The following is a 25,903-nucleotide window of genomic DNA, read 5'->3' on the forward strand; positions in this document are numbered from 1 at the left end:
TATAGCCGCTCACCCTCTCCACAGTAGTCCCGTTAATCCCCAGTGGTGAGTACGTCCTCTGTTGTTGTACCCTCCTAAAGTCCACAATCAGCTCCTTAGTTTTGGTGACATTCATGATGAGGCTGTTGTCCCGCACCAGAGTGACAGAGCAGCAACTTCCTCCAGGTAGGCCTTCTCGCCGTTGTCGGAGATCAGGCCCACCACCACTGTGTCATCCGCAAACTTGATGATGGTGTTGGAGCTGAACCTGGCCACACAATTATGTGTGTACAGGGAGTACAGTAGGGGGCTGAGGACGCAACCCTGGGGATCCTGTGTTCAGGGTGAGGGGTTTGAGGTGTGTCTGCCCACCCTGCCCACCTGTGGCCTGGCGGGCAGGAAGTCCAGGATCCAAGCACCCAGGGGGGTGTTCAGTCCCAGCTCAATCAGCTTGCCGCCAGTCTGGAGGGGACTATGGTGTTGAAAGCTGAACTATAATCAATGAACAGCAGTCTCACATAGCCCCCTCTGGCTGTCCAGATGAGAGAGTGTGGTGTGCAGTACCTGGCAGACAGCATCATCCGTGGATCTGTTTGGGCGGTAAGCAAACTGCAGCGGGTCCATGGAGGAAGGGAGGAAGGCGCAGATGTAGTCCTTTATCAGCCTCTCAGCATTTCATGACCACCGAGGTGAGGGCCACCGGTCGGTAGTCATTCATACATGCTGGAGAAGCATTCTTGGGCACAGGGACAATAGTGGATCTCTTGAAGCAGGCGGGGACCACGGACTCAGCCAGGAGAGGTTGAATATTGTGGTGAACACTGGAGCTAGCTGGTTAGCACAGGTCTTCAGTACTCGCCCAGATATGCCATCTGGACCTGCAGCTTTCCTGGTGTTCACCTCAACAGAGCCCTCCTCACACTGTGCTCGGTCACAGAGAGTGTGTGTTCATCCCCAGCGGTAGAACTCACCTCGGCTACGCTTAACGGTGTTGTTGTTAGCGGAGCTAGCGCTGTTGTTGCTAGCCTCAAACCGTGCATAAAATGAGTTCAGGTCGTCCGCTAGGGATGCGTCGGCACTCACCATAGCGGGGTCTGCTCTGGTAGTCTGTGATAGTCCGTAGCCCCTGCCATAGGCGCCTGGTGTCGCGCTGCTCCATCTGTGATTCCACTCTGTCTCGGTACCTCCTCTTGGCCTCCTTCACCGCCTCCTCAGTCCATAGACCGCTGCCTTGTACTCGCCCATGTTGCCGGATACAAGACCGGAGTTATAGGCAGCTGTGCGGGCGTTCACAGCTTCACGGATGGATCTATCAACCCACGGCTTTTGGTTAGGAAAGACCCTAACTTTACCGTGGGGACGATGGTGTCCGCTAAGCGTTGCTATGAGGCTCATTGCTACTTCAAAACCGCTGACGCCACTGGAACTGGATTGGATCATGTCCCAGTCGACGACACGCAGAGCGCCCTGTAGCTCAGCCTCTGATTGGTCAGACCACCGCTTCGCCTCGTCACTACCGCTTCCCGCGATCTTTTGCGGTACTCGGAAGCAAGAAAATGGCGGCATGGTCCGATTTGCGAACGGAGGAGAGAGACAGCCTTGTAGCCTGTCTTGAATGGCGATAGCAGTGGTCCAACGTTCTTTCCTCTGGTAGCACACGTAATGTGCTGGTGAAAGTTCGGCATGACTTTTTAGGTTTGCCTATTAAAGTCCCCAGCCACCACCACAGCCGCCGGGATACTTGTCCTGATGCCGACATAACACATCATGTAGGTCCGATAGTGCTACGTCGGTGTCCGCTTGTGGTGGTATGTAGACGGCTGTGGTGATGACCGAGCTGCACTCCCGGGGAAGGTAGAATGGACGGCATGAGATCGTCAGATGTTACAGGTTCGGCGAGCAGGAACGAGAAAGAGTCTTAATGTCCTTGGGGTCGCACCACTTGTTGTTAGTCATGAAGCAAACCCTCCACCCTTAGATTTACCAGACTCTTCCGCTCTGTCTGAACGGAAAACAGAGAAGGACTCGGTTGGGCATATGACTCGATCCGCACCAGCGGGTCAGCCATGTTTCCGCCAGACAAAAGATGTTACAGTCCTCATGTCCCGTTGGAATCTGATCCTGCCCTAACATCATCCATCTTATTTTCCAGAGACTGGACGTTAGCAAGAAGGATGCTGGGCAGAGGTGGACGGTGGGCTTGAACTCTCAGTCTGTTCGAATTCCGCCCGCTTCCCTCGATGTTTTCGTCGCCTCCCGTAGTAGCGGCTCCACTGTTGTTGTTGTGGTTCGCTCGACGATCTCCGCCGCCACGCTGGATCGATGGAAAAAGTGGACAAAACCCCTTGTTTTGCGCAAAAGTTTATGTCCAAAAGTGTGCTGCGGTCGTATGCTGTTAGTGCCGATGTGTTTGTGGCAAAGAAAATATTTTAAAAAAACACAAAAACTAAAAGAGCGCACAATCTCCGCGGAGCTACCTCGACGGCGTCTGGACACAGCCGCGCCATCTTTTTGCTATAACTGATCCTGCTGTAACCTCCAGATGCTTCATATGAGAACTTTATCTTTATCAGTCTGTGTCACCGTGTCCTTAATAGTACCCAAGAAGAGGGCAGCCGTTTTCAAGTTGAGCAGTTCATGAGAGAGGTCAGTTTGTAAGCTGAGAAACTGAGAACCGCACAGATGACCTGCCTTTAACGCAGCACTTCAAAGAACAGTTAATCAGATTACCTGTAGGGGGCATATGTAGACCGGGATTCAGCTTGAATGAGCTCCCCCAGTTTGCTCCCTCTGAAGTGTGTCTGGAGTCGCCCACTGTGGCTTTATTCAGGTTTCCAGTTCACTGGCTCCAAATAACAAAGACTTGATTAAGTTGAAAGAGTTTTTCTAGCCCGTTCTGCTGATTGTATGCGTCTGACTCAGCGAGATTTAAGCAAACATCCATTTGACTGTTGTGACTCCTGCTTTTGGCCACACTGCGCCGGTACGCTTGATAATATACGTACATACTCACTGCCCTGGTAGAGCCACACCTGTTGTTGCTCTGTTTTCTCTCATGCACGCCCAATCACTCTATGAATAGTTTCTCTCTTCATGCTCTTTTCTTGTGCTCAATTCTACTCGATTGCGTCACACTTTGTTTTGAAAGGAGACTTTGTGTCCTAGCTTCTCTCATCCTTCCTTCCATACGTGTTTCCACTGCCTCTCGGCTCTGGCTGTGACACTTTACTGTCTTGCCCCGCAACTGAATCGGGCTGGAGCGGTAGCGCACCGCAGAACATATATCACCCTCCTCTCTCCCTCCCGCTCTGTATCAGGGACCTCCCATTCTCTCGCTCTCTCTCTCACTCCCTGCCTCCGCTCCACACTCCCTCTCTCCACCCAGTTTCTCCTTGACAGTGAGTCCTATAGCGCTGAGAGCAGCACTGCTGACGCATTTTCCTCTACCTGCCCGTACCTGCAGAAAAAGGCGAGGAGAGAAACATTTCTCCTCTGGATTTGACTTCCCCACCACAGCTCTCTGCTGTTTCCTCTGTTGGGCACCGCATTGATTGCCCTCTGGTTTTTCTTCTGGAATACGTAGGACTACAGCATCTTTTCCTTTGCCACCAGCTGCCCTGCACCATTTCTCCTCGCAGCTTTTTGCCAGAGGGGGGCACAGTATCTGCCACCATGGAAATGTAGCCTTGTCGGATGGATGGATCTTTCCTTACTTTTAACCTGAGCCTTGGTTTGGAGTCAACGCATCGTCGACTGCTCTGGGACCGCTGTCAGTTAAGCTGTAATTGAGGCCGGGATTAGTCCAGAAAATCTCACATCTGGAACATTGGCAGAGGTGTCGCAGAGCATTGTTAACGAAACTAAGTATTATTAGCACAGTGGACCTGAATGCTGTGTCAAACATAACCAGTTTGTCGAGGATGGGTTTCTATTGTTGTTTGTCTTTTCTGTACTGTTGGTAGATAGTGCAGGTTTTTTTTAGGCTGTCTCATAGAGTAGTGCCCTGCATAACTAATAGTAAGTGCTGGAGCATATCATAGCTGGCATATCTTATGTGTATTGAAATAGGCATTAGAAAGCTTCAGCATTCAGGTCAGGGGGACAGGCTGGAGCCGTCACCGTGATGAGTTGAAACAGTCCCGACGGATCCATTGGGACTGCACTGCAGAAAGCTCTTTTAGACGTGAAACGGAGGAGACACTCGGTCCTGCAACGGTCAGGAACTAACTGGAGTTATTCTTGCTGCAGTGCTATAAGCAGCAGATGCTATCAACATCACCACATTGGGCTGAGCTGTGTTGCTCTCTGTCACCTTCCTCACTGCTGCAGTATCGACCCGGCAGCACCCACCAGTGAATACTTACGACACGGTCCCTGCTCCAGCATACCGAGACACTAATGGTTCTCTGTTGCTGTGATCACAACTAGTCACAGTTCACCGACTTCATTCGGACACACCAAGTCTTGCCAGTCGTGGGTTGTGATGGAGTATCTGGGGGACAAGCTGTCAGTGGCCCAATCTCAGATGTCGGGATGGATGGGAAATGTCCGTCGCTCCCTTCACGGGGCATTGGGCTTTTTGTCCAGCCCGGTGGAGAGGGGAGGCCTGGGAGAGGACGGGCTTGGGGACTTCAAGAGAACCAACTCCCTGCGCTCCCTGGCTTCCCGCAGCAGGGAGTCCATCCGCAGGTTCTCACTACGCAGCCAGCAACGTCTGTCCTTACGCAGGCGCACCGCACCCAACACCCCCACTGCTGTAAGACAACACACACATTTAAAGTACAAACGCACACCAGGGAAGCACCAGTATCACAATTCACCTCCGATACCAAGAACAAACTAATCGCAAGTATTTGCCAGGCGTACATGGGTTTCATACTTGAAGTGACCCGTAGAGTCGTCAACTATGTGCCCAGCAGTCATACTTTAACATGTGTTGAAGTTAAATAAAGCACAAGTGGAATTCAAGTCATTTTGCAGCAATGTCTGTGCAGTTCTGTAATGTTTCTGTGGTAACAGCTGCTCCCTAGTCAACTATTTGGTCTCTAGCCAAATGTGTACAAGAAGTTATCTATCTGCCTTCCTGATCTCATCAATTTCCTTCTATGCTTTTAGCACTTCTCCATCCTACGTTGTCCTTGGCACATTGTAAACCTTTCTTTGTCTCTCTCCGTTTGTTTTGCAAAGCTGTGGTTATACTGGTTCTTTTTGTCAACTACTTGAAAAAACACAATTGTTGTTTTTTTAGGTCACATGGACTGACAAAATGAGGAAAAACCGGATTGGAGAAATTATGCTATGCTTTTGCCAAAAACTGAACTCTTGAAGAGGACACTTCTGATTAATTTGCCTCCTCCCTGATATCCAAACTGGTCTGTGCTCTAAATAAAGGACAGATTTTAGAAATCCATTTAGGGATGTGGATACATTGCAGAGAAGTTGTTTCTATCTTTAGGATACGCCTGTTTGCTAAACTACCGTCCAACACCTCATGAGTCACAACTCTTAAAGATAAGGGGTATTTTGATGACGCCTGTGTGTCCGTCAGTTGTGCTGGCATATCCTATTAGGTCTGAAACGCTATCGACTGTGGTTGTGGTCTCTGGGAGCAACTTGCCTCCCCACTCGGCCAGTGATAAGTGGATGCGTGACAGTATGAGGTCGGTAATGGCTGAATGGTAATGGGCAGTGTCCACATAGCCAGTAAACAAACAAGAGGAGGCAAGGGAGGTGGAAGTGAGACAACCTTTTTTCCTGAATTGTTAAACAGTATGTGGAAACTTTTAATTTATAGTATATACATGTGTATATACTATACGAGTGACAACTGCAACATACCACATTCACGGATGCTGAAAGTGCACAATCTCTCCTGTAGCTCTGCTATGTCTCACCACAGTCATGTATTTGGCGTTTGGTTGCTTTGAATAGGATTGGCTGCCATTTAAAGCAGATGATGGAAATATTGAGCTTTGTATGACCATCGAGAGGGATTACATGTTTTATTTGTGTACTTTTTGCATGGACCTGTGCCAATCAGTGACAGCATGTGCAAAAAGCAATTTAAGTGAAATGTTATTTTCCCGATGGGAGAAATATGAATGACAAACACGCAACAATCCATTAACAAGCTTGGACGGATCATAAATATCAGATGTAATTTATTACTCAAATGATTTGGGCTTTTGGATGTTCATAGAGCGCTGTAGAGCTCAAGCAGTCAGATCTATTTGTTTTGGGGGAGGCTAGTGTGACCTGATGACTGGACAAACCAGTTTGTGAGAAGATTGTGAGCATTACCAAAATATAAACTAGATTTAAAAAATCAAATGGTAACTGTAATTGCGATTCAATAATTACTTTTATTCTAACTACGTATAGAGGTGTAACTGCAGTGTAATTCTGCTTTCTATCTTGAAATCTTCTTTGGCGTCAGCTTTTACCTTTTATGTGAGACAACAACACTTTCAACAAATTGGAGATGCATCAATCTGGACAGTTAGGAAACTCCAAAAATAAAATAAAAACATCACCGGGCTGAAAGAAATGAGAACAACCCTTTAAGTCAGAGCCAGTGAATTCTGAGTAGAATTGTTAAGCCAAGTCAGGTTTTTAAATATTTCCCTCTGTTCTTACAGGACGCTTTGTACAGCATTGAGGCCTGTGTCTCTATGAACCACTTATGTAATGAAAGAATAACACTATGTTGGGTTTGCCTCGCAGTTCGTCTGAATGTAAGCCCTCTGACATGCGGCTAGGATGCCCATTTGTTGACATGGGATTAGTGTCTGTGGGAGCAGTGGTTTTGAATATCTGCAGGATATTGATATTGATTACTGCTGTGTACATTAGTGCATGCAGAGCGTATTTTCTCACTCCACCCTACCCAGATGGATAAGAGCATATGAGTAAGATAATGGTGAGTGGTGGCATATACCGTCTGTATAATGTTATGATTTAATGTATTGTCATGTGGCTGTTAATGATCTCACAGTACTTGAGATGTTCATGTCAAATCCCAGTAACAATAACTTGGAGAAGCTCATAACATGAGCATGAGCCACGGTACAGTCACAGTCAGCTGTTTGTTGACGTCTGCTGCACTACTGAGGAATGTGCACACCGTAACACATTTCTATGGTTTGAAAGGTCTGATTTGAAAATATCACTTTCAAACACCGACACTGCCGAGTACAGCACTGATGGGGATGTTAAATGGCACACATTGTTCAACAGGGCTGATAACTGGGTTCTAAGTTTGTGTATTAGATGCTTTTGTTCTTGTAAACACGTATATATAACTCTCCAATGTGTTCTCTGCTCTGGTGTAAAAACATCTGTTGGGTGCTTTGCAGAAAAGCCCTTCCCTTTTCAAGGAACACTTGTGTGTGTGTGTGATGTCGGGAACTTTGCGATCAGTGTGTTATCAAGTAGTAGTTTCCAAGGCCTCGATCAAGCCCCTTCCTTCTTAGATAGTCACTGAGTCCTATTTAGTGATCAGCCCTTTCTCTCCTTCATCCTTCCATTCATCCGCTCTTTGTTATGTTGTTTTCTCCGACACACCCTTCCTGTCTCGAGGAAGCTGGCTTTTGCTAATGTTATTAAGGAAAAGCCTTCCCCATGACTGATATAAAGTATTGCAACTGGACCTGTTGTTAGAGCAGAACTGAACATATTCTCTCTGTGTGTGTGTGTGTGTGTGTGTGTGTGTGTGTGTGTGTGTGTGTGTGTGTGTGTGTGTGTGTGTGTGTGTGTGTGTGTGTGTGTGTGTGTGTGTGTGTGTGTGTGTGTGTGTGTGTGTGTGTGTGTGTGTGTGTGTGTGTGTGTGTGCGTGTGCGTGTGTGTGTGTGTGTGTTATTGCCTAAACGTTTTGTTGTTGTTATAGTTTGGCCACTAAACCTGTATAACGTGGCTCTGTGTGTAGATTAATGCAGACTGCACCCAAAGAGAAAGTAAAAAGAGTCCAATGGGAACAATACTGTGACTGAATAATAAATGGAATGAGATTATGAAAGAGGCTCTAAAAGGCTTTCCATCTGCTTTGTGCAGCCAGCCGTAAGTCGTTTCTTTTAGTTGCTGTGTTGTTGGCTGGCGCCTCTCTTCAACATGTTCCAGCAAAGGCCATGTTTGCCCTCTGTGTTGCTCGGGTGAGGGTGCGCTGTGGGTGTGTTTAGGTTGAGCAACACGCATGCACAGATAGGATAGGAATTTGTTTGTGGAAACGGTGATTACGGTGTACAGTGACGGGAAGAAGAGAGTAATGACATAATACCGAGTTCTCCAGCTGGAATGTCTGACCCTGCCTACTTGCACGTCGCTGCACACCTGTTCAATTTCTGCATTCAATGTGCATGATTGCATGTTTTCTGAAAAATCCAGAAATTGTTCCAATTCTGCTCTCAGAAAGGTTTAGGATCCAGATTTAACTGAAGTGATAGTCGGATAGTAAAAACGATATCTGAAACCTGCTTCCTCGACAGTGGGCTGCTTCCAACTCGACTTGTATGCCGTTATTTATGAAATGTTATGTTAAAATACACTAGGGATAATTTTGTGTAAATCTAGTGCCTCTTAAATAATTACCTATCAGTTTTTGCTTTGTCTTTCTCCCCCAAGTTAAAGATGAATTTGAGGAGTGGCTTTTTACAATTTTGTTATGCTCAGTCTATAGATATAGCGATAATACTGTTATCATGAATTATTTTTAATCAGAAAATCGCGTAGTAAATATGTAATATTCTTACAACACGACTTCAGACAATTTCTTTCCAAAATCCACAATCCAACAAGCTACTCCACCTCTCACAGAAATTGGCCAGGTGTGCAGTGGTTGGAATGTTTTTGTTCCTTATTTTCAACCAAGAGCAACACTGAATGCCTTTCGGGAGAGACCAGCCCCCCCCCCCCCCCACCTGCTTAGAACAGCTATAAACCTCTCTCCGATTACATGTCGTAAGAACTTGTTCTTTTCAAGCATACCCGGCTTCAGACGATCCAATAAGCATACCGTGACCTTTTAAGCCTGTGAATTAGTCTTTACAAATAATACATCAACTTTAATTTCTCGGTCAAAATCCATTGTATGTACGTATCATCGATGAAAGGACCATCAAGGTTGCTATTATTAGATCAGCACCCATTCAATACATGTGATTGATCTTTTGCTTCTGTTTTAATCCTGTAGCAAACCACTCACTAATGTTTCTATAGACTTTATGTCATACATGTTTCTCTGTAGTTTATTCTTTGAGGAAGACTTACTCATCTGGCTAAATAAGCATTGGATTGACCCTAAGATCACTAGATAAGTTAAGTATATAGTAAATATGTCTGAACAAAACCTCCCATCCAAATCAGATTGTATTTTGAACATGCATTGTCAGTGGAACAAGGACTTTTAAGTGTGTATTTAGGGGTAAGTGACCCTGTGATGTCCACGATAAAAGTGTGAGTACAGTAAATCCTTGAGAAGTGGATGTAGATGAGAACAAGTGATTTCTCTTATGCAGGGAACCTTGTTGAATATCATTCTCACTGTTCTGTTGTCTCTTTTCCTGTCAGGAAGGGCTTAGCTGATGAATGATGTCCTGCACTGCGTTTCTATTTCTTTCTTTTTTTCCACTCTTCACCTTTCTTATGTTCCCTCAATCCGACTGTATCGCAGTCACACTCTTCTTTCCGATTCATTGTCTCGCTTGCGCTCTTTTTGAAGTCCCCTTGAAGTCTCTGTGCTCTCACAAAGAAAACAAGGATAGCATTCATGACGCTCTAAGAATGAGAACTCTGATCTCACTGCTCACATGAACATCACCAGTGAACGTCTCTCTCAGTCTAGGAACCCGGGCCATTACCGAGCCAGGTGTATCGCATTTCTCTGTTCACCCTCAGGCAACATCTGAGGACAGAAGGATTTTCTATTGTTTTTTCCTATATAGGCCATGGTTATCGGTTCATGAGCAGGCGATCCTCTGTGAGCCCTGTGTGCTTTTCAGACAGTATGTCCTCTGTACCAGCCTCATTAAAAGTGGCATGGGTCAGTAGACCGCAAACACACACTCAATCACCCACCCATCTCCTTTTTTGTCCCCACTCTGATCCTGACTCCATTAACTCATCATTTCACCTTTTCAGACCGCTGGATAGGCTGCAGCTCGATGAGCAACACTGTTGGCTTTTCAGTAGCACTGATGACATCGATTACCCAACTACTGATTGATCTTGGCGTAGCACTTCCAATCTAAATGCACTATGCACGACAGTTCAGATGTCTAGTGCCAAGTGAAAGCTTCTGCAATGTTGGTTTCACTCAAACTGGTCTGTTCCAGTTTGATTACTCGCCATTTACTCATAACTGTTCCCTCCCTCTTGCCTTCAGGTGCAGCAGAAGCAAAGTGACAGTGGTGAAGAGGAGGGGAAGGACTCAGGAACACCAGTCCGTGACACTGACAGCCAGTATGGGACCTGGGAGACAGGACTGCGCACTGATGAGAGGTAAACGTACTGTAGTTTTGATGCGAGATGTCTCGTGTGTTTTTTTTGTTCAGTGTGTTTACAGGTTAAGAGTCAATGTTCACAAACGATTCTAATTGTCCATTGCATTGCAAAAAGGCATGAAAACACAACTAAGGTAACGGCAGCCGGCTCAAAAGGGAAATATCTATGCAAACAAAATGTCAACAGAAAATTATTTTGGTCATCTTTATCTTGATTTTTGCTTCCAAGAATGTGGGTTTATAACGACTGGATTCTGGTAGACTTAATTGAAACCTGACTGTGAGCTTGTGCCACAAAGTTGACACTAAAGTCAATCATTAGCTTTCGTTTATCAAATGTTTAAGACCACTTGAATCGACCTTGATATCAGTGCTCATCGATATGATAGTGAAATCTCTGTATAGTATTGGAACATTTCAAATTGCTTGCTATAATTTTTCTGTTTGTGCCTCTGAAATTAAGGACCAAAACACTTCTATAAAGATATAATTAATCAACTTCACTGCTGACATTTTCCAGGCTGCTATTTGTGATTTCATTACAAGATGTTTAAATAGTTTACTTCTCCCAATATGGTATGTAGTAGTAACTAGCCTCGCGATTAGATCACGATTCCCTCTTCAACAATTTAAATGTGCAACAAAAACAAAAGCAGAATCCGTCTGCTGTGCATTACACGTGGACTGTGATCTACAAATACAAGCTGTTCACCTCGCAGCTCAAAGACCGCTCGCCTACTCAAAGCTGTCGCATGTCATATGGATTGGCCTCGCAGCAAGCCGACCTTTGCTTCAGCCAGGTTTACACTTCACAACGTTCAAAGTAGTCAGATAGCTGTACAGGACACAACTTCCTGCCTTCGAGTCGGGGGTTTAGAAGTTGTCGTGGTTTTCATAATCCTTGACTGACCGGCAATCTTTCATCTGGAATCCCAGATACGGTCTACAAACTACGTTTTGTCACAAAAATACACACACAGGCTTAGTCATGTTTGTTGCTGTTGTTGTTGGCACACATGTTCACATAACAGTCTGTGTCCACACCTCTTTACTATTTCCCCTATGTAGATCAGTGACTGTGTTATCCATGTAAACATCCAACATCCTAATAGTAGCAATGACAACTTTGGTCCTTACGTCTCATTGGCTGTGGCTCCTCGACAGACTGTGTTGTGTGAAAATGACTCATAGCTCTTCTGCTGCTGGATTAAGTCACTGCGTCTCCCGACAGGAAAACACGACGGTGGAACTTCAGCCTGCATGCATTATTCCAGGCAAATATTATATAAACAGAGTAACTAACATTGGTAGCCAGAGCAACCAGTTAGCAGACTTCCTTGTGTTCAAAGCTCTGCAGGGTTAGAGAGCAACAGAGAGGAGAGGAAGAGGAAACAATCTAGCATAAAAGTAAATGAAAGCAAAATACAGTGAATACTCCTACTGAGTTGAAATGAAATCAAACTCCAGGTTTTGCTCTTTTACTGCATCCAAACAGAATTGTCCTCTTCCACATATCAATACATCTTAGAATTTAAACATTTCCACACTTCTATTATGTAGATGTAAAGTACTACAGCTCCTATAATGTAGATTATTGATTATGATCAACTAAAAGGAACAGTGATCTTCATTTTTTTTTAAACTAAAAATGATTCACTTGAACAGACTTGACCAAAAATGAATGAATCCTGCGAACAATCTTTGTTTGGCTGTGTAGCCACAGCCTGATACTGGTTAGACAGCTATGCCACAGACGGCCATTGTTGGGTAATTGTTTATAAGAAAAGTTGTAATAACTCCTGCGCTACCCTGTAACACACAGACAGATTGCTCTTCTGTGTCATTGCATCACATTGCAATCCGTCACTGACCTCCTGTGGTCAGAAAATAATATCACAACATTAACCAAAGCCAACATGAAAGGATAGTTATTCAATGCAAGTTTGTAAAAAGAAGGAAAACAAATTAGATATATTAATATATATATAATTCCTTTTGTTTCTAGGTGCGTCATAACTACCTACAGTCGAGTCAACAAAAGGAATGTTATGACTCAGACTGTTTGCTTGTAACTGCGGTAACCTCAACCTCACTTGTTTTCAGAGGTGTTTCTTAACTTTTTCTTTTCTTTAACAATTTCAGCCGCTCTCCCAGCTCTGAAAGCAATTTCAGCCCTTCACCAAGGAAGCCCACTTCCCCACGCCGGCCAGGTGATCTGGCCTCTCAGTTTGATACTGACGCTCTGGACGGCCTCCTTGCCTCCTCCTCACCTGAGAGCCCGCCGCTATCTTTCCCTGATGTAAGTGTTATTTCAGTTCACCACAGATCAAATCTTTTGATGGCACCTGTGCTTTTACCAGTGTCTCATGGCTACTAGCGATTGTGTCAGGAAAAACTGCTAAATAAAATGTCTTCATGTTTTAGCAACAAATGTGTGTCGTGACTGCACTGGCACGTGTATGTTTATAGATACGCTGACGTGTTTCTCTTGTCTGGGTGTCCAGGCCCCGACCACTCTGTTAGACACCAGCGCTCTTCGCACCAGAGCCCAGCTGGGCAAGAAACGAGCGCCGCGGACACGCCCCACTAGGGCAGCGCTTAAAACGGCTGGGCTGTCCGAGGGAGAGGGAGGAACCACCGAGGACTGGCTTTACAGAGACTCCACAGGTCAGCACCAAAGACGAGCTTAAAGCTTGATACAGTCCTATTCCATCAGATGAGCTCCTCCTCCAGCACACACTGAACGGAAGTTTAATTGTGTTGTCAAGAAGCACCGTTTAATGTTTCACTGCACCTCATCCCATAGAATACGTTTTTTTAAACTGTACTGTATGCTCACATTATGACTACTACGTGGTCTCCCTATGACAGAGGCAAAGGTTGAGATTAAGGACGATGACTCGGACTCTGAGGAGCCGGCCAGAGGCGCAGACACCAGCCCGGCTGTTTCCTCTCAGCCACAGAGGATAGCCATGTTCCCTGGGATGGACCCTTCCGTTTTAAAGGTGATTCATATCTAGTGTCATATTTATTTTATGTAACACAAACATGTGTTTTGCCCACCCTGCCCCTGATTTGCATACTTGCAATAATATCTTTATTTTATTTTTTTGACCTTTCTAAATGTGTCCCATTCCTGTTGTCTAGGCCCAGCTGAAGAAGAGGGGCGACTCTGACAATCAAATCGATGTCCCAACTCCTTCCCAGCTTTCTCGTTCTCCCAAATCCCCCTTTCTTCCCAGAGCAGCGCGTGTGCTGCCCCCTCCTGGTGGGAAAGAGAATGGGTAAGGCCCGACTGTTGCAGGGAAGGTTTTTTATCTTTGGAAATAAAAACGTGTGTAGCTGCATTAACTCTGCTGTTTGTCTCTTCTTCGTGTAGTGAGGAAGACTCACCCCAGTGGTTGAAAGAGCTTAAGTCCAAGAAGCGCTTAAGTCAGTATGACAATGACAGCTAAGTAAATGAGGTAAGATAGTTTTTGAATGTCCTTTCCACCTTTCCTCTGTGCATATTAAACATTTTGACACCAGTTTTCCTCTCTCACTCCCCTCTAGGTTGCCTTAACAGATGAATCGTATGAAACTGAAGCCTTAACGTTCGACCCAGAGAGTAGGAGAGGTGAATCTACAGCTGCTGATGTATTCTTTTTCTATTTGTGTTTTTGTTCTCTTCACATCTGGGTTGATAAATGTGCATGGTGCCTTTTTTATGGAGAATCTCTGTCTCGTGGAAAAAAACAAGCAAGGAGCAAAACAACATCAAGCTACTCTGCTTCATCCATTTCATGCTTGAACCTGTCGAAACACTTCTGCACCTGGAGGCACTTCACAGAACACTTTAATAGGGACCAGGAGAAGTTATGGGGGGGGGGAAGAAAAGGCGATTATTGGCAATTATTTCCTGTCAAGCCGCATTTCAGGAAATGGTTAACTTGTGGGACCACGACGCCTCTTTATCCTGTACGTGCTTCATCACATGCTGGAGGACAATCCAGCCGATCCTTTCCAAGATGTTTGTATTTAGTCTCCTAACTCGACTAATGTGTACAAGCCGGCTGTTTCTGTGTTGGACCTTTCGTGTGTTTTCAGTGGAGGTTGTTGATGGTAGTCACACAAGAAATCGCCATGGGACATTTCAAACACTAATGAATTTCTGTCTTCAACATAAAGAACATAAAGAACAAATCACTGCTGACTTGATTGCCAGAGCGAGTGTATTATCATGTTAGTAACTGTAATCAGGAGATATTATATTTGTATTATCATTGATTTACCAGAAACAGAGAGCTAGTTTTAAAGAAAATGAAGATGCATCACTACAATATAGTTTGTTACAATCCACAACCCTAACCATGTCATAGTTGCTGCATACTGTATATATGTGTTTCTCTAAGTATCTTTTTGTCATTGTGGAAGAGGGACATGGGACTTTTTGAGCAAGTGACTTTGCATCCCTCCATAAATCCTACTCTATCAGCACAAATACACTCTTCAATCTTTTTTATATATATGAAACGACACTAATCAGCCTGTGAACCCTCCTTTAACAGCTTAAATGATTGTAGCTGTATGCATTAATCATACGCCATACTTTCAACTTGTGGCCCTCACACACTCCTCAATCATGTTTTTGAAATTATTTTCCAGGAAATGTGCAATTTTCCACGATTTTGTCCCCAATAATGTGCATGCACAATCTTTGCTGTCAAGCCAGTCATTGCTCAAACTGACTCGGGGGTGTCGCGGTGTTGGCTGACACGACTCCACTGGAGGAGTGGTTTGTTCACTACAGCGTTTAAAAGACTACCTTCTGTGATACTCCCAAATAAATGAACATTTGCACCTGCTTTTCATCTTCACGATAATCTTTCTCCTCATGTTTGTCCACCCACTCGCTGCGGTTCTCTAAAGCACTTTGTCACTTGATGCACTACAGCACTGACCTCTGCCCCCTCTCTTCGGCCATGTCTCGTGTCCCGTACTGTCGGAGTGCTCTCGCAATGCAAGTGAATGTGGTAATCGAGTCTTCGATGTGATTGTCCCTGGTTTCTATGTACATGACATCTTACTTTGTCATGAAGTCTGAGGTTTATTTTTTTTTCATGTCTTCGTGTGTCCCTTTTTTTTATTTGAAAGTACAGATGTATATTGCACTGTGTTGTACTGGCCAGTGTCCTAAAGTAAATACATTCTTAATAAAATGTACTTGTCTTGACTCCGTCTAGTGTTTCCCTGTTAATAAAACATGGATGTAAAAAAATAAATGTAATAAAAAAAGATTTTCTGAGGGGGGGGGCGGTGACCATTGAGTGTAGTGTGCACACCTTAATCAAGCTTTCGGTCAATGGAACTTAAATCTCTTAGTCGTATTTATTCACGCAACATCTGTGAATAACAAAAAAGTGTTATGAGGTCTGGTGTGAGACTGGGTGTAGTCCAAGAGTGTGTATGTTTTTGTGTGTGTTTGTGCTGAGTGTAGCTGTTTGCTGAATCCTCTTGGCTCTCTCCCGGTGACCGCACACAGTGCTCCCTGGCATCCAGGCGGACGGGCAGGGCAGCGTGTGCCAACACAGCCGCCTATTGAAAGGCGGCGTGACGGACACAATGTGAGCGGCAGACTTGCTGCATCAACAGCTCGCCCTTTTCTGCCGTTGTGGCCGGAAATAAACCATAAATACCCCCATGTCCCGACCCTCTACTGGCTCATCCCCATCAAGCACCAAGTGGCACCGAATAACGAGGGACACTTCCACTTCCTAGCAGGCATACACACACAGGTAAAAACCTCACTCTGGACAAACACTGATGCTTTCTATGCAATTGAGTTACAGTGCTGCATCAAGTGGAGACCCAGGTTTTGTTGATTTTGGTATCATTGGATTGTAATGGAACCTGCATTGAAGGACTAATGAGTCTATACCTTTTAGTGGATAATGATCAATATCATTCAATTCAATGATAACAAAGTTTGAGGCAAAAAATATTACTTTATATTTGGTAGAAATGTATACAATCCTCTAATTCAAGGGTGAGTTATAAATTGCAAAAGTGACATTGCGCTTTTCTCCTGTTGTGCATTTCTGTGTGTGTGTGTGTGTGTGCTTTGACATGCATGCATGATGGATGGTGCTTTGTGTGCTGCTGCCACAAAGTGGAGGAGCAGGGTATCGGGAGGATGTCGGAGCAGCAGAGTGCCCCGGAGCCGCTGGCTGCTGGGAAGAGCCAGCAGGGAGGAGCTGGAGCCACATACAAGGTACTGGAACACGCCTGTGAGCGATGGAAACCTGGTTTGATCAGTGAAGGATCGTAAACCTGGAGTCTTCCAAAACAGCCACAGAGTCCTCCTATTGGTCATACATCTAATTCAAAAATCTTTACGTATCCTTGTGAACAGACATCAGAATATACGTTATTGTAATACTTGTAGAGTATTTTAGAGTAAGTATTATCACAATCTGTCTTCATGAGCCACTTTATGAAGGCCTTTTTCCAAACTACTTTTAATGGGGACTGAGGTGATCCTGATTTTTGCCATGCTGGCCAAAATGAACCTTTATGATCCCTCTGTGTGATCCAGGTTTTGCTGTTTGAGTTTGAGAACTTCCAGGGCTGCAAGGCGGAGTTTTCAGCAGAGTGCAAAGATGTGACAGCTGGGAGACTCGAGAAGGTTGGATCTGTGATCGTTGAGTCGGGACCGTAAGTAATGCTAGATGTTTAATCATGTCTCGAGAAAAGTAGCACACAAATGGTTTCCTTGATGACTCTTATCATGTGAATTATTTTCCTCTCAGATGGGCGGGTTATGATCGTCATGGCTTCACAGGGGAGCAGTTTATTCTGGAGAAGGGCGAGTATCCACGCTGGGACACCTGGACCAACAGTCAGAACAGCGACACCCTCTTGTCTCTAAGGCCACTCAAAGTGGTGGGTGTCACACACTGCAGCCATAAAGCTCCATCAGTTTGCAGGGTTTCGATTACGAGCTGCCCCCCATGTTACTTCTCTACACATCGTAGTCAGCATCTACTAGAGGCAGTTGCAAGTCTTGTCCATGTGTCTGGTTTCCCTTCTCTAGGACGGTGATGAACACAAGGTACTCCTCTATGAGAACCCTGGATTTACTGGTAGAAAGATGGAGATCGTCGATGATGATGTGCCCACTTTGTGGGGCCACGGTTTTCAGGATCGTGTGGCCAGTGTCAAGTCTCTAAACGGAACGTAAGACCCTTTCATCCATGCGTCTATTTTAGATGTTCATCTTGTTTCATTTACAACTCGAAGCCTACTGTGAGACATGCGTCACCATTTGCATGATTTTGTTTCCTCCAGATGGGTCGGCTACATGTACCCAGGCTACAGGGGGCGCCAGTTTATCTTCGAGAGAGGAGATTTCAAGCACTGGAACGACTGGGAGGCCCCTTCACCTCAGATCCAGTCTGTCCGACGTGTGCGAGACATGCAGTGGCACAAGAGGGGTTGTTTCCTTGACCCGGCTCCGGCTCCGGCTCCTGGCCCCAGCCCGGACCCTGAGCCTGCGCCAGCACCTCCTGCACCTCCTGCTACAGCTGGAGCCAGCTGAGCAGCATCCTCACAGCCTACCACGGCCTCCCCCCACACTGCCGACAGTGCCTGCCCTCTAACTTAACCTTACCATGGCAAACAATGCGTGTGCCCATTGAGGAGTATGTATGTTTCAGTGGCGAATAAAGTTGTTTGACCTGGAGTTGGCCCTTTTGGTTTATGTTGCACTTGTAAGTCGCAGTGGAAAAATCTTTAAATTAGATAATAAAGATTTAGGAAAAACACCATCAGGGATGTGAAACTGACATATGTGGAAATAATGAAGCCTACATTTGGCAGCTTTTTTTCCTTAAGATAAACTGCAGTTGTGTTTTAAATTGAAATTAAGTTGCGTGAGCCACTTTTACTGCCTCATCCAGCAGCACTAGGAGGACATGACTTATTCAGGGAATATTTGTGCAGAGCCATCTGCTTTTAACAGCAGTGGAAGTGATGTCATACTTTATGGATGCTTGCTATAAAAACAGCATGCACGGCATTCCCTTCCATAGTCATCATTGTACATTTGATGGTTAATGATCCTAATGATGCATAGTCACCAATCGTCACTATATTAAACTCATGGACATATTTGTCTTTGGAGTCTAGCTCTGAGTTGCATTATTTAAAAAAGATGCCATCTGCAGACATACCTTGCTATTAACTTGTAGATGTGTATTGTATACCTCCCTCTGTCTCCTGCAGTGCTCTGTCCTTTAGATGTTCTCACATCAGTAATGAATGCATGCAAAAAACATGCTACTGGCCACCTTGGAGCACATCTGTAGCATACTAACGTCTACGACACTGGATTATAAGGGACCTTTCAGTTAGGAGGTTGATTCATGAAGCAAACACATTATGAGGATGTATTCTTTGTATCACAATGCAGAACTTTACATCTGTGGTTTTCACCGGAGCTTAAAGCCTTCTTGACCTGAGATCTAACGCCCAGATCCCTGAGTCAGATATATGCTAAAACAAGTTTCACGGCAATGTGAAGCTGACTTTTGTCGCCCTTAAATTCTTTGAAAGAATCCTAAATACACACACAACCTCATATGTTGACAGATGGCAAAGTCACAAACAGCTCAGTTTTACTCAAGTCTCTCGCTTCTGAAACGGGGATACATCTTCTCTGTAATCTCAGGGAACTCAAATTACTAATTGGTGCTCTCTGTATTTCTGTTGAAGTGTAATGATGTGAAGGAACATCAAAGATGCCCACAGAATAATCAGTTTCCATCATAAAGATTCATAGACCCAAAAGATTTCACAGACTCCTCTCCTAAATGTTCATGTGTGCCTCGTAGCCTCTGACATTAAATGGGGGGTTGGGGCTGAATGACAAAACACTATTCTGATGCAGCGAAAACACTGAATCGTGCCTTGCTGGGGAGTAATGATGATCAGCGGACTCTGTTTTTGTTGTGTGTTTTATGAGATACAGATATCTACAAGAGTTGGAGCGTTTCAGACGTAACATGGGTTGTTTAAGAAACTTTAGGCCCAAGATCCACACCGTCTCCAATAAGCACTTACATGATACATACTCAAGTCATATCTTAGGAGGTATAAACAGATGTGATTTGGAAATGCACTCCCAACTAAAAGAACATAGGAACTGGAATGTTCCCATGTTCCACCTACGTCAGTAAAAGAGCCCCTGGAGCTCAACAGGTATTCATTTGCTTTTTAAGGGTGCAGCACAGCTCTCATGATGGTGATCAGCTGTGATGTCATTCTAGACTCTGCCTGAACACTTTTACCAGTCACTCTTTATTCAATTATAGCGATTATTATAATTATTAATTCCACATTCAACATGTTGTTCAGAGTACACATTATTAAAAGTTACATCTCTATCAAAAATATGTTTTTTTGCAAAGACCAGCAGGTGAAAAGTCTGAGCCTAAACCAGCAACCAATGGTTGTAAGATAAATAACAATAATAATGAGTACAATATACATTATTTATTTTTATTTATCAATTTTCAAAACAAGGTTACAAAGTGCTCTACATGTAAAACCAGGATTAAAGCATATCAGGACTGCAATGAGGAAAATGAAATCGAATAAAATGTCTAACAATAATATTAGCTAAATTATATATATATAATACTAATTAAACAAATAATAAATCAAATGTTTGCTAGAATGAATGAAAACGTTTTTTTTTTTTTTAAAGATATGTTTTGAGAAATGCCACTAATGGTCAAATGAAGTGAGTTGGAGCATACAACCTCCAAGTACTAGAGTAAACATATGAAGTCTTACAATATTCAAACAAGTACTGGTTCTGCAAAAGGGCACTTTAATATATAACTTGAGAGAATCCTTTTATTACATTCTAACTCTGCTGCACTACAAAACCTCTCAGCTAAAATATCTACAGAAGGTTGTATCTGTCCTCTTTTTGATCCAGTTGTATTCAAGTTATTAATAACTGTCTAAATTTAAACTTAGCTAAAAATAATTTATAACCCAATAAAAGACTATTTTAAATTATAGGCCATTGCAATACTATTTACATGCACACTCAAGGTCAATAAAACTAGTAAATGATGAAATGTGACATATTGCTTGCTTTCTTTGTTCAAATGTATCTTCACAAAACTCTTTGGCATTGCGATAAACAGGTTTAATTAAATAAAGCTTCGGAGCTTCTAAACCGCAGACGCGACGCATTTTTTTAACATGAAACCTGAATAGAGTTTTTTAGAAATTAAACAGCAGATAAACCTACTGTTGTGGAAATGTTTGGACTTCTATTCAATTCAGTGCAAATCTCTCCTGCACTGTAAAACCCATCTTTCACTATCCTCCTCTCATGCTCTGCCTCTCATTGTAGGTGTGGGACTCTTGGCACTGTTTGTGCTGAAGTGTGTGGATATCGAACAATGACTGGCTGGACAAAACTGACAACTAATGAAATAACTTTGTGGGAGTGTGACTTCCCAGGGTGGGGGCAGGCTACGGGGTGACCCCTCATTTCAATCTGCTGGGCCTATGGCAGGCCGGTCAGCAGGCCAGCTTGGACACCGTCGGTACTGTTGGCAAAGTTTCCACCCCTGGGCGTCCCATATATATTGAGCTGATTGTGCCATCACAAACACATTGGCACAGACAGGTACTGGGAAGAGGATCTTGTCCTTCATGCTGTATTTTTTAACAGTTTTTTGTTTTCATTTTGCTTGAATCATTTAGGTTTAAGTTCTACAATTTCTACAAATTGTCTCCAACGTTGCATTTCTGTAATTCTGTGTTCAGAAGGTTGTGGATGGGCACTTTTTGTATACGTGTGTATAAAACAAAATATTTAAAAGTGGGATTACCGGCAGTTTGACCTGCTCATATTTTAGATATATAGATATCTACATTTTGATAGACATCCAAGGATATTTAAATTATATTTTTCCTTTACAGTTTCATCATTTTCAATCCATTCACGATGGCCACTGACCACCAGAACCCTGCATCCAAGCAGCAGCTGCCAGTCATCAGTGCCTTTAAGGTAAGAGGAGATGCAGCAGTCATGCAGAGACCAATTCAATTACAATTTACAACTTCCTCCTGCAGGAGTTACACTTGTGCCCTTCTTACATAGCTTGCATCCAATTGAAAACAGATTGGCAAGCTTGAAATTGAGACCAGTAGCTCAACAATTTACACTGTCCCCCCTGTGTCCCATTGGCACACAGCTGGTTATCTATGAGCAGGAAAACTTCCAGGGACGCTGCCATGAGCTGACTGGTCCCTGCAACAACCTCCAGGAAGCCGGCGTGAAGAAAGTGGGCTCCATATTGGTGCTGTGTGGACCGTGAGTGTTGGTCAGAGACAGAGAGAGCAATACAAAATTAAATAAAGTCCAAGAATAAAGGACTTACTCTGTGTGTGAGTAGGGAATGGAAGGGAAGAAAATTATCAGAAAAAACAATGATATGTGTGCTACTGGCTTTCTTTTCATGCTTTCCGACTATCTCTCACAACCATCCATCTCTTTCTTCCCTGCCCACTCAGATGGGTGGGATATGAGCAGGCCAACTGTAAGGGGGAGCAGTATGTGTTTGAGAAGGGAGAATATCCTCGCTGGGATTCCTGGACCAACAGCAGGCGTAGTGACGCCCTTATTGCATTCCGCCCGATTAAAGTGGTAAGAAAGATACCACCCATACATGGGTCGTGCCATCAGTTGCTAAGTGAATCTTCCTCTGGGTTAATGTTCGCTTCTATTTCAGGACAGCCATGAGCACAAGATTGTCTTCTACGAAAACCCCAGCTTTGCTGGGAAGAAGATAGAAATCATCGATGACGATGTCCCCAGCTTTCACGTGCACGGCTACCAGGAGAAGGTCTCCTCTGTTCAGGTTCAGAGTGGCACGTGAGTCCATCCTCCCAACACAGATGTTGTGTGGTACTGGAAATAACTTACTACAAGTGTCTTGTCATTATCTCTTCACCTATAACTGCCTCTTATCTGTTTCCCCTCTCTGTGCTCCTGGTACTGGTACTAGTTGGGTGGGCTATCAGTATCCTGGCTACAGAGGCTATCAGTACCTGTTTGAAAAGGGGGAGTATAAGGACCACGCTGAGTTCGGAGCCCAGATTCCTCAGATCCAGTCGGTTCGACGCATCAGAGACATGCAGTGGCATCAGACGGGCGCTTTTAAGCCCGTCAACTAAGCTTGTGACTCTTTCCTGTCATGAACCCTGACCATGGCCTTGCTCCCCTCCAGCATCAACCTCATTGTTGTTAATTTACACAATGCAGCATTTTGATATTCATTGCAGCTGTTGCAGGTGTTAAATTATTTGAAGCAAACTAATAAATCGTAATTGCTTAAATTTGACTTGATTCTGTGATTTACTTGAGATTCTCCCTCTACCTAAGTTCTTTGCAACCAACATCCTAAAGGGAAATAAAGTTAGGTCAGTTATGTATAATAATTTAAATGGTCTAAGGTCTATAATTTAAATGGTCTATCTGGGTGTAAAAGACACATTTCAGTGTTGTTAATTGAGGAGTTTAAAGTGCACTTGGCAACTCCGACCAGTAGATGGTGCTGCAGGGGCTAACAAATGACGTCATTTGCCGGTTTCCGGTGAAGAGAACACGCTAAAACAACATGCTACTATATCTATTTGTTTAACACTTAGCGTTATGCTGTTTGAGTGAGAACGTGTCCATGTTTTAAGTATTTTACCTGTATACTTCGTCAGCATATTATCAATTCAGATCTTGGTTCATCGGAAACGTTGGTATGAAAATGTTACTTAATAGAAATGTGACTACTTAAGCTAGTTAGCTTAGCGTAACTTGGGCAGCGAGATAAGGAAACGCCTAGCGTTAAAATATTAAGTAATTGGACTTTTAAATTAAATTGTCTGACGTGTGCTTTAACTTTATGAAGTCATTTCAAATATTTAACTGATTGTGAAAGGATTTAGGGTTTATCTGTATCAACTTCATCCGAATAGGTTTGTGTTGGGGGTTTTAAACGGCGACAACGTCACATCTAACGTAACGTGAGATCACGAAGGTTTATCTCAAAGCTGGCAATTATATAAATGTTGCTCCTTGTCAAAAGTGTATTATTGCTGGACGAAAAATTCGTTTTATGAGTCTTTATGTTCAACTCTAACATTCCGAATGCCTTAAAAACTGACTAGTCCACTTATATTACTGTGGCTTGTATTTACTGACTTTTACAGGACGGTGTAACCCTTTACAACTTGAGTTGAGCAGTGCATTGTGGGATTATAGTATCCACAGCAGCACTTAAAGTTAATTAATTATGCAAATTGACATTTAAGTGTACAGAATGTTGTCAATATTTACCTAAACTTATCCTGACAACTTACTGTCATAAACATTACGGTGCATACACAAGCACAGACGCACTGATAAAACTAAAGAGCAATTTTGTTAAATTAAGGGAATAATAATGGGAGATAAAGCCAAATGTGTGGGTCAGCTAAGTAGATAGTGTTTATTTGACAAACTTTTACTTAAATATTTGTTTTACTCATTTTGTATCTTCTCTTTTTTCCCCTATTTTTATTATTTATGTCTCCAACAGTTAAGATGCCTATCCTGTGCAGTAACTGTGTTGACAAGCGTGCTGTGCTGAAACGTCCCAAAACAGGCCACTCGCTGTGCAAAGAGTGCTTCTTCTGGGCCTTTGAGGAGGAGGTGCATCAGACCATCGTGGCAGCAAAGCTGTTCAAACATGGGGAGAAAGTGGGAATTGCTGCCTCGGGTGGAAAGGACTCCACAGTGCTTGCGCATTTAATGAAGCTCTTAAATGAGCGATATAACTATGGCCTTGAACTTATGCTTCTCTCAGTGGATGAGGGAATCTCTGGTTACCGAGATGACTCCTTGGAGACCGTAAAAAGGAATCAGCAACAGTATGAGCTGCCATTGAAGATTGTGTCATACAAGGAGCTGTATGGCTGGACTATGGATGCTATTGTGAAGCAGGTGGGACTGAAAAATAACTGCACCTTTTGTGGAGTGTTCAGAAGACAGGCGCTAGACAGAGGAGCCATCATGTTGAAAGTAGACAAGATATGTACAGGTAATTACAAAGAACATTTAAAAGTGAATGCAAGAATTTCAAGTCTGGTTTTTAAAGAGTAAATGTTTTTGTTAGAATTTGTGACATGGGCTGGATCTGTGTTCTTTCACAGGTCACAATGCTGATGACGTGGCGGAGACCGTTTTGATGAACGTCTTGCGAGGGGACATAGCTCGTCTGCGCCGATGCACTGCCATCTCCACAGTCAGCGAAGGTGAAGGGGTTGTGCCGCGCTGCAAGCCCCTCAAATATGCGTATGAGAAAGAGATTGTTTTGTATGCATACTTTAAGAAGTTGGACTACTTTTCTACTGAATGTATCTACTCTCCCAATGCTTATCGTGGCCACGCAAGGACCTTTTTAAAGGACCTGGAGAGCATAAGGCCGAGCTCCATAATGGATATCGTTCACTCGGGGGAGAACCTGTCGGTGCGTGAAGGGGTGAAGATGCCTGTGCAGGGGACCTGCAACCAATGTGGCTACATCGCCAGCCAGGCTCTGTGTAAGTCATGTGTGCTGCTGGAGGGGCTGAACCGAGGTCTGCCGAAGCTGGGCATTGGCAAACACCACCGCCTGCATGACAAAATCCTCTCCAAGCAGCCCCTGACTGAGAAGGAGGAGAGAAAGCTGAAATCAGTAAACTTTTGATGATTATGATCATGTTTTATTTGCCACAAGACGTCCAACATTTTTTAAGTTGCCATGGAATATTTTAAAAAGAAAAACTGAAACTCAGCAGTCAAGCTTCTTCACATCATAGAAGGTCTATTCACTGCCGTCTTGCAGCTGATTACCAGAGGTCACTGAGACACTATGTAGACATACTTTCCAATGGTTTTAAGAAACGTAATATTCTTTAATAAAATATTCAATAACAGATGAACGGTATATACGCACATTATGACACGAGAAGATTGTATTTTTTACTAAACATTAGCTATCGGCATTACTTGGATTTCCAAATTCTTACACATGCTGAAAAGAAATGTGTGTACACCTACTATGAAGTGTAGAAACGAGTTCTAGCAACTTTAGTTTTTATTTATTTAAAGTGAGATGGTTCAATGTTTCCACTGATGGCACGTTTCATTTTTTAATGTTCCAATCCATCTCTCTCGGTGGAGGATATGCTGACAAAGTGCCACAATTGAATAAATTACAGTATCCCATATCATCTTGTGTCTCCTGTTTTTTAGGTGGATGCATGAAATAACAATCATGAAATAAATGAATTTAAGCTTAGAAATCAGTGAACACATATGTGTGAACGCACACAAATTGGCATGAAAATAT

General features: G+C 43.7%; 4 protein-coding genes across 6 annotated transcripts in view; all 4 read left to right on the top strand.

Annotated features, from left to right (window-relative positions):
- The window catches only part of si:ch73-138n13.1 (trichohyalin), a 31,716-nt gene extending 16,032 nt beyond the window's left edge, over nt 1-15,684 (top strand). Inside the window, exons 7-13 of the mRNA XM_056418554.1 lie at nt 10,355-10,470; nt 12,615-12,771; nt 12,977-13,139; nt 13,344-13,477; nt 13,620-13,756; nt 13,852-13,936; nt 14,025-15,684. Of these exons, the coding sequence (XP_056274529.1) occupies nt 10,355-10,470; nt 12,615-12,771; nt 12,977-13,139; nt 13,344-13,477; nt 13,620-13,756; nt 13,852-13,927 (783 nt within the window). The 3' untranslated portion in view covers nt 13,928-13,936; nt 14,025-15,684. The remainder of the gene's footprint in view (nt 1-10,354; nt 10,471-12,614; nt 12,772-12,976; nt 13,140-13,343; nt 13,478-13,619; nt 13,757-13,851; nt 13,937-14,024) is intronic.
- Nucleotides 15,685-16,217: 533 nt separating this feature from the next.
- crybb3 (crystallin, beta B3) lies at nt 16,218-18,192 on the top strand. Of its 2 annotated transcripts, XM_056419358.1 has the most exons (6): nt 16,218-16,246; nt 16,622-16,722; nt 17,047-17,165; nt 17,261-17,393; nt 17,545-17,687; nt 17,799-18,192. In XM_056419358.1, exons 2-6 carry the CDS (start codon nt 16,645-16,647, stop codon nt 18,046-18,048), a joined length of 723 nt encoding a protein of 240 aa, XP_056275333.1. In that variant the 5' UTR covers nt 16,218-16,246; nt 16,622-16,644; the 3' UTR covers nt 18,049-18,192. The 2 variants fall into 2 exon arrangements, with proteins under 2 accessions (XP_056275333.1, XP_056275332.1); XM_056419357.1 differs by lacking the exon at nt 16,218-16,246 and having other exon boundaries at nt 16,535-16,722.
- A 3,036-nt stretch (nt 18,193-21,228) lies between these two features.
- On the top strand, nt 21,229-22,879 carry crybb2 (crystallin, beta B2). The gene is made up of 5 exons (XM_056419377.1): nt 21,229-21,543; nt 21,731-21,849; nt 22,050-22,182; nt 22,268-22,410; nt 22,544-22,879. Exons 1-5 carry the CDS (start codon nt 21,481-21,483, stop codon nt 22,710-22,712), a joined length of 627 nt encoding a protein of 208 aa, XP_056275352.1. The 5' UTR covers nt 21,229-21,480; the 3' UTR covers nt 22,713-22,879.
- A 250-nt stretch (nt 22,880-23,129) lies between these two features.
- On the top strand, nt 23,130-25,781 carry LOC130196646 (cytoplasmic tRNA 2-thiolation protein 1). Of its 2 annotated transcripts, XM_056418936.1 has the most exons (3): nt 23,130-23,288; nt 24,110-24,610; nt 24,723-25,781. In XM_056418936.1, the coding sequence occupies exons 2-3, from the start codon at nt 24,115-24,117 to the stop codon at nt 25,256-25,258; spliced, it is 1,032 nt and encodes a 343-aa protein (XP_056274911.1). In that variant the 5' UTR covers nt 23,130-23,288; nt 24,110-24,114; the 3' UTR covers nt 25,259-25,781. The 2 variants fall into 2 exon arrangements, with proteins under 2 accessions (XP_056274911.1, XP_056274910.1); XM_056418935.1 differs by lacking the exon at nt 23,130-23,288 and having other exon boundaries at nt 23,296-24,610.
- Nucleotides 25,782-25,903: the final 122 nt, after the last annotated feature.

Source organism: Pseudoliparis swirei, chromosome 7 (assembly GCF_029220125.1).
Source record: "Pseudoliparis swirei isolate HS2019 ecotype Mariana Trench chromosome 7, NWPU_hadal_v1, whole genome shotgun sequence".
In the NCBI taxonomy this organism is placed as follows: Eukaryota; Metazoa; Chordata; class Actinopteri; order Perciformes; family Liparidae; genus Pseudoliparis; species Pseudoliparis swirei.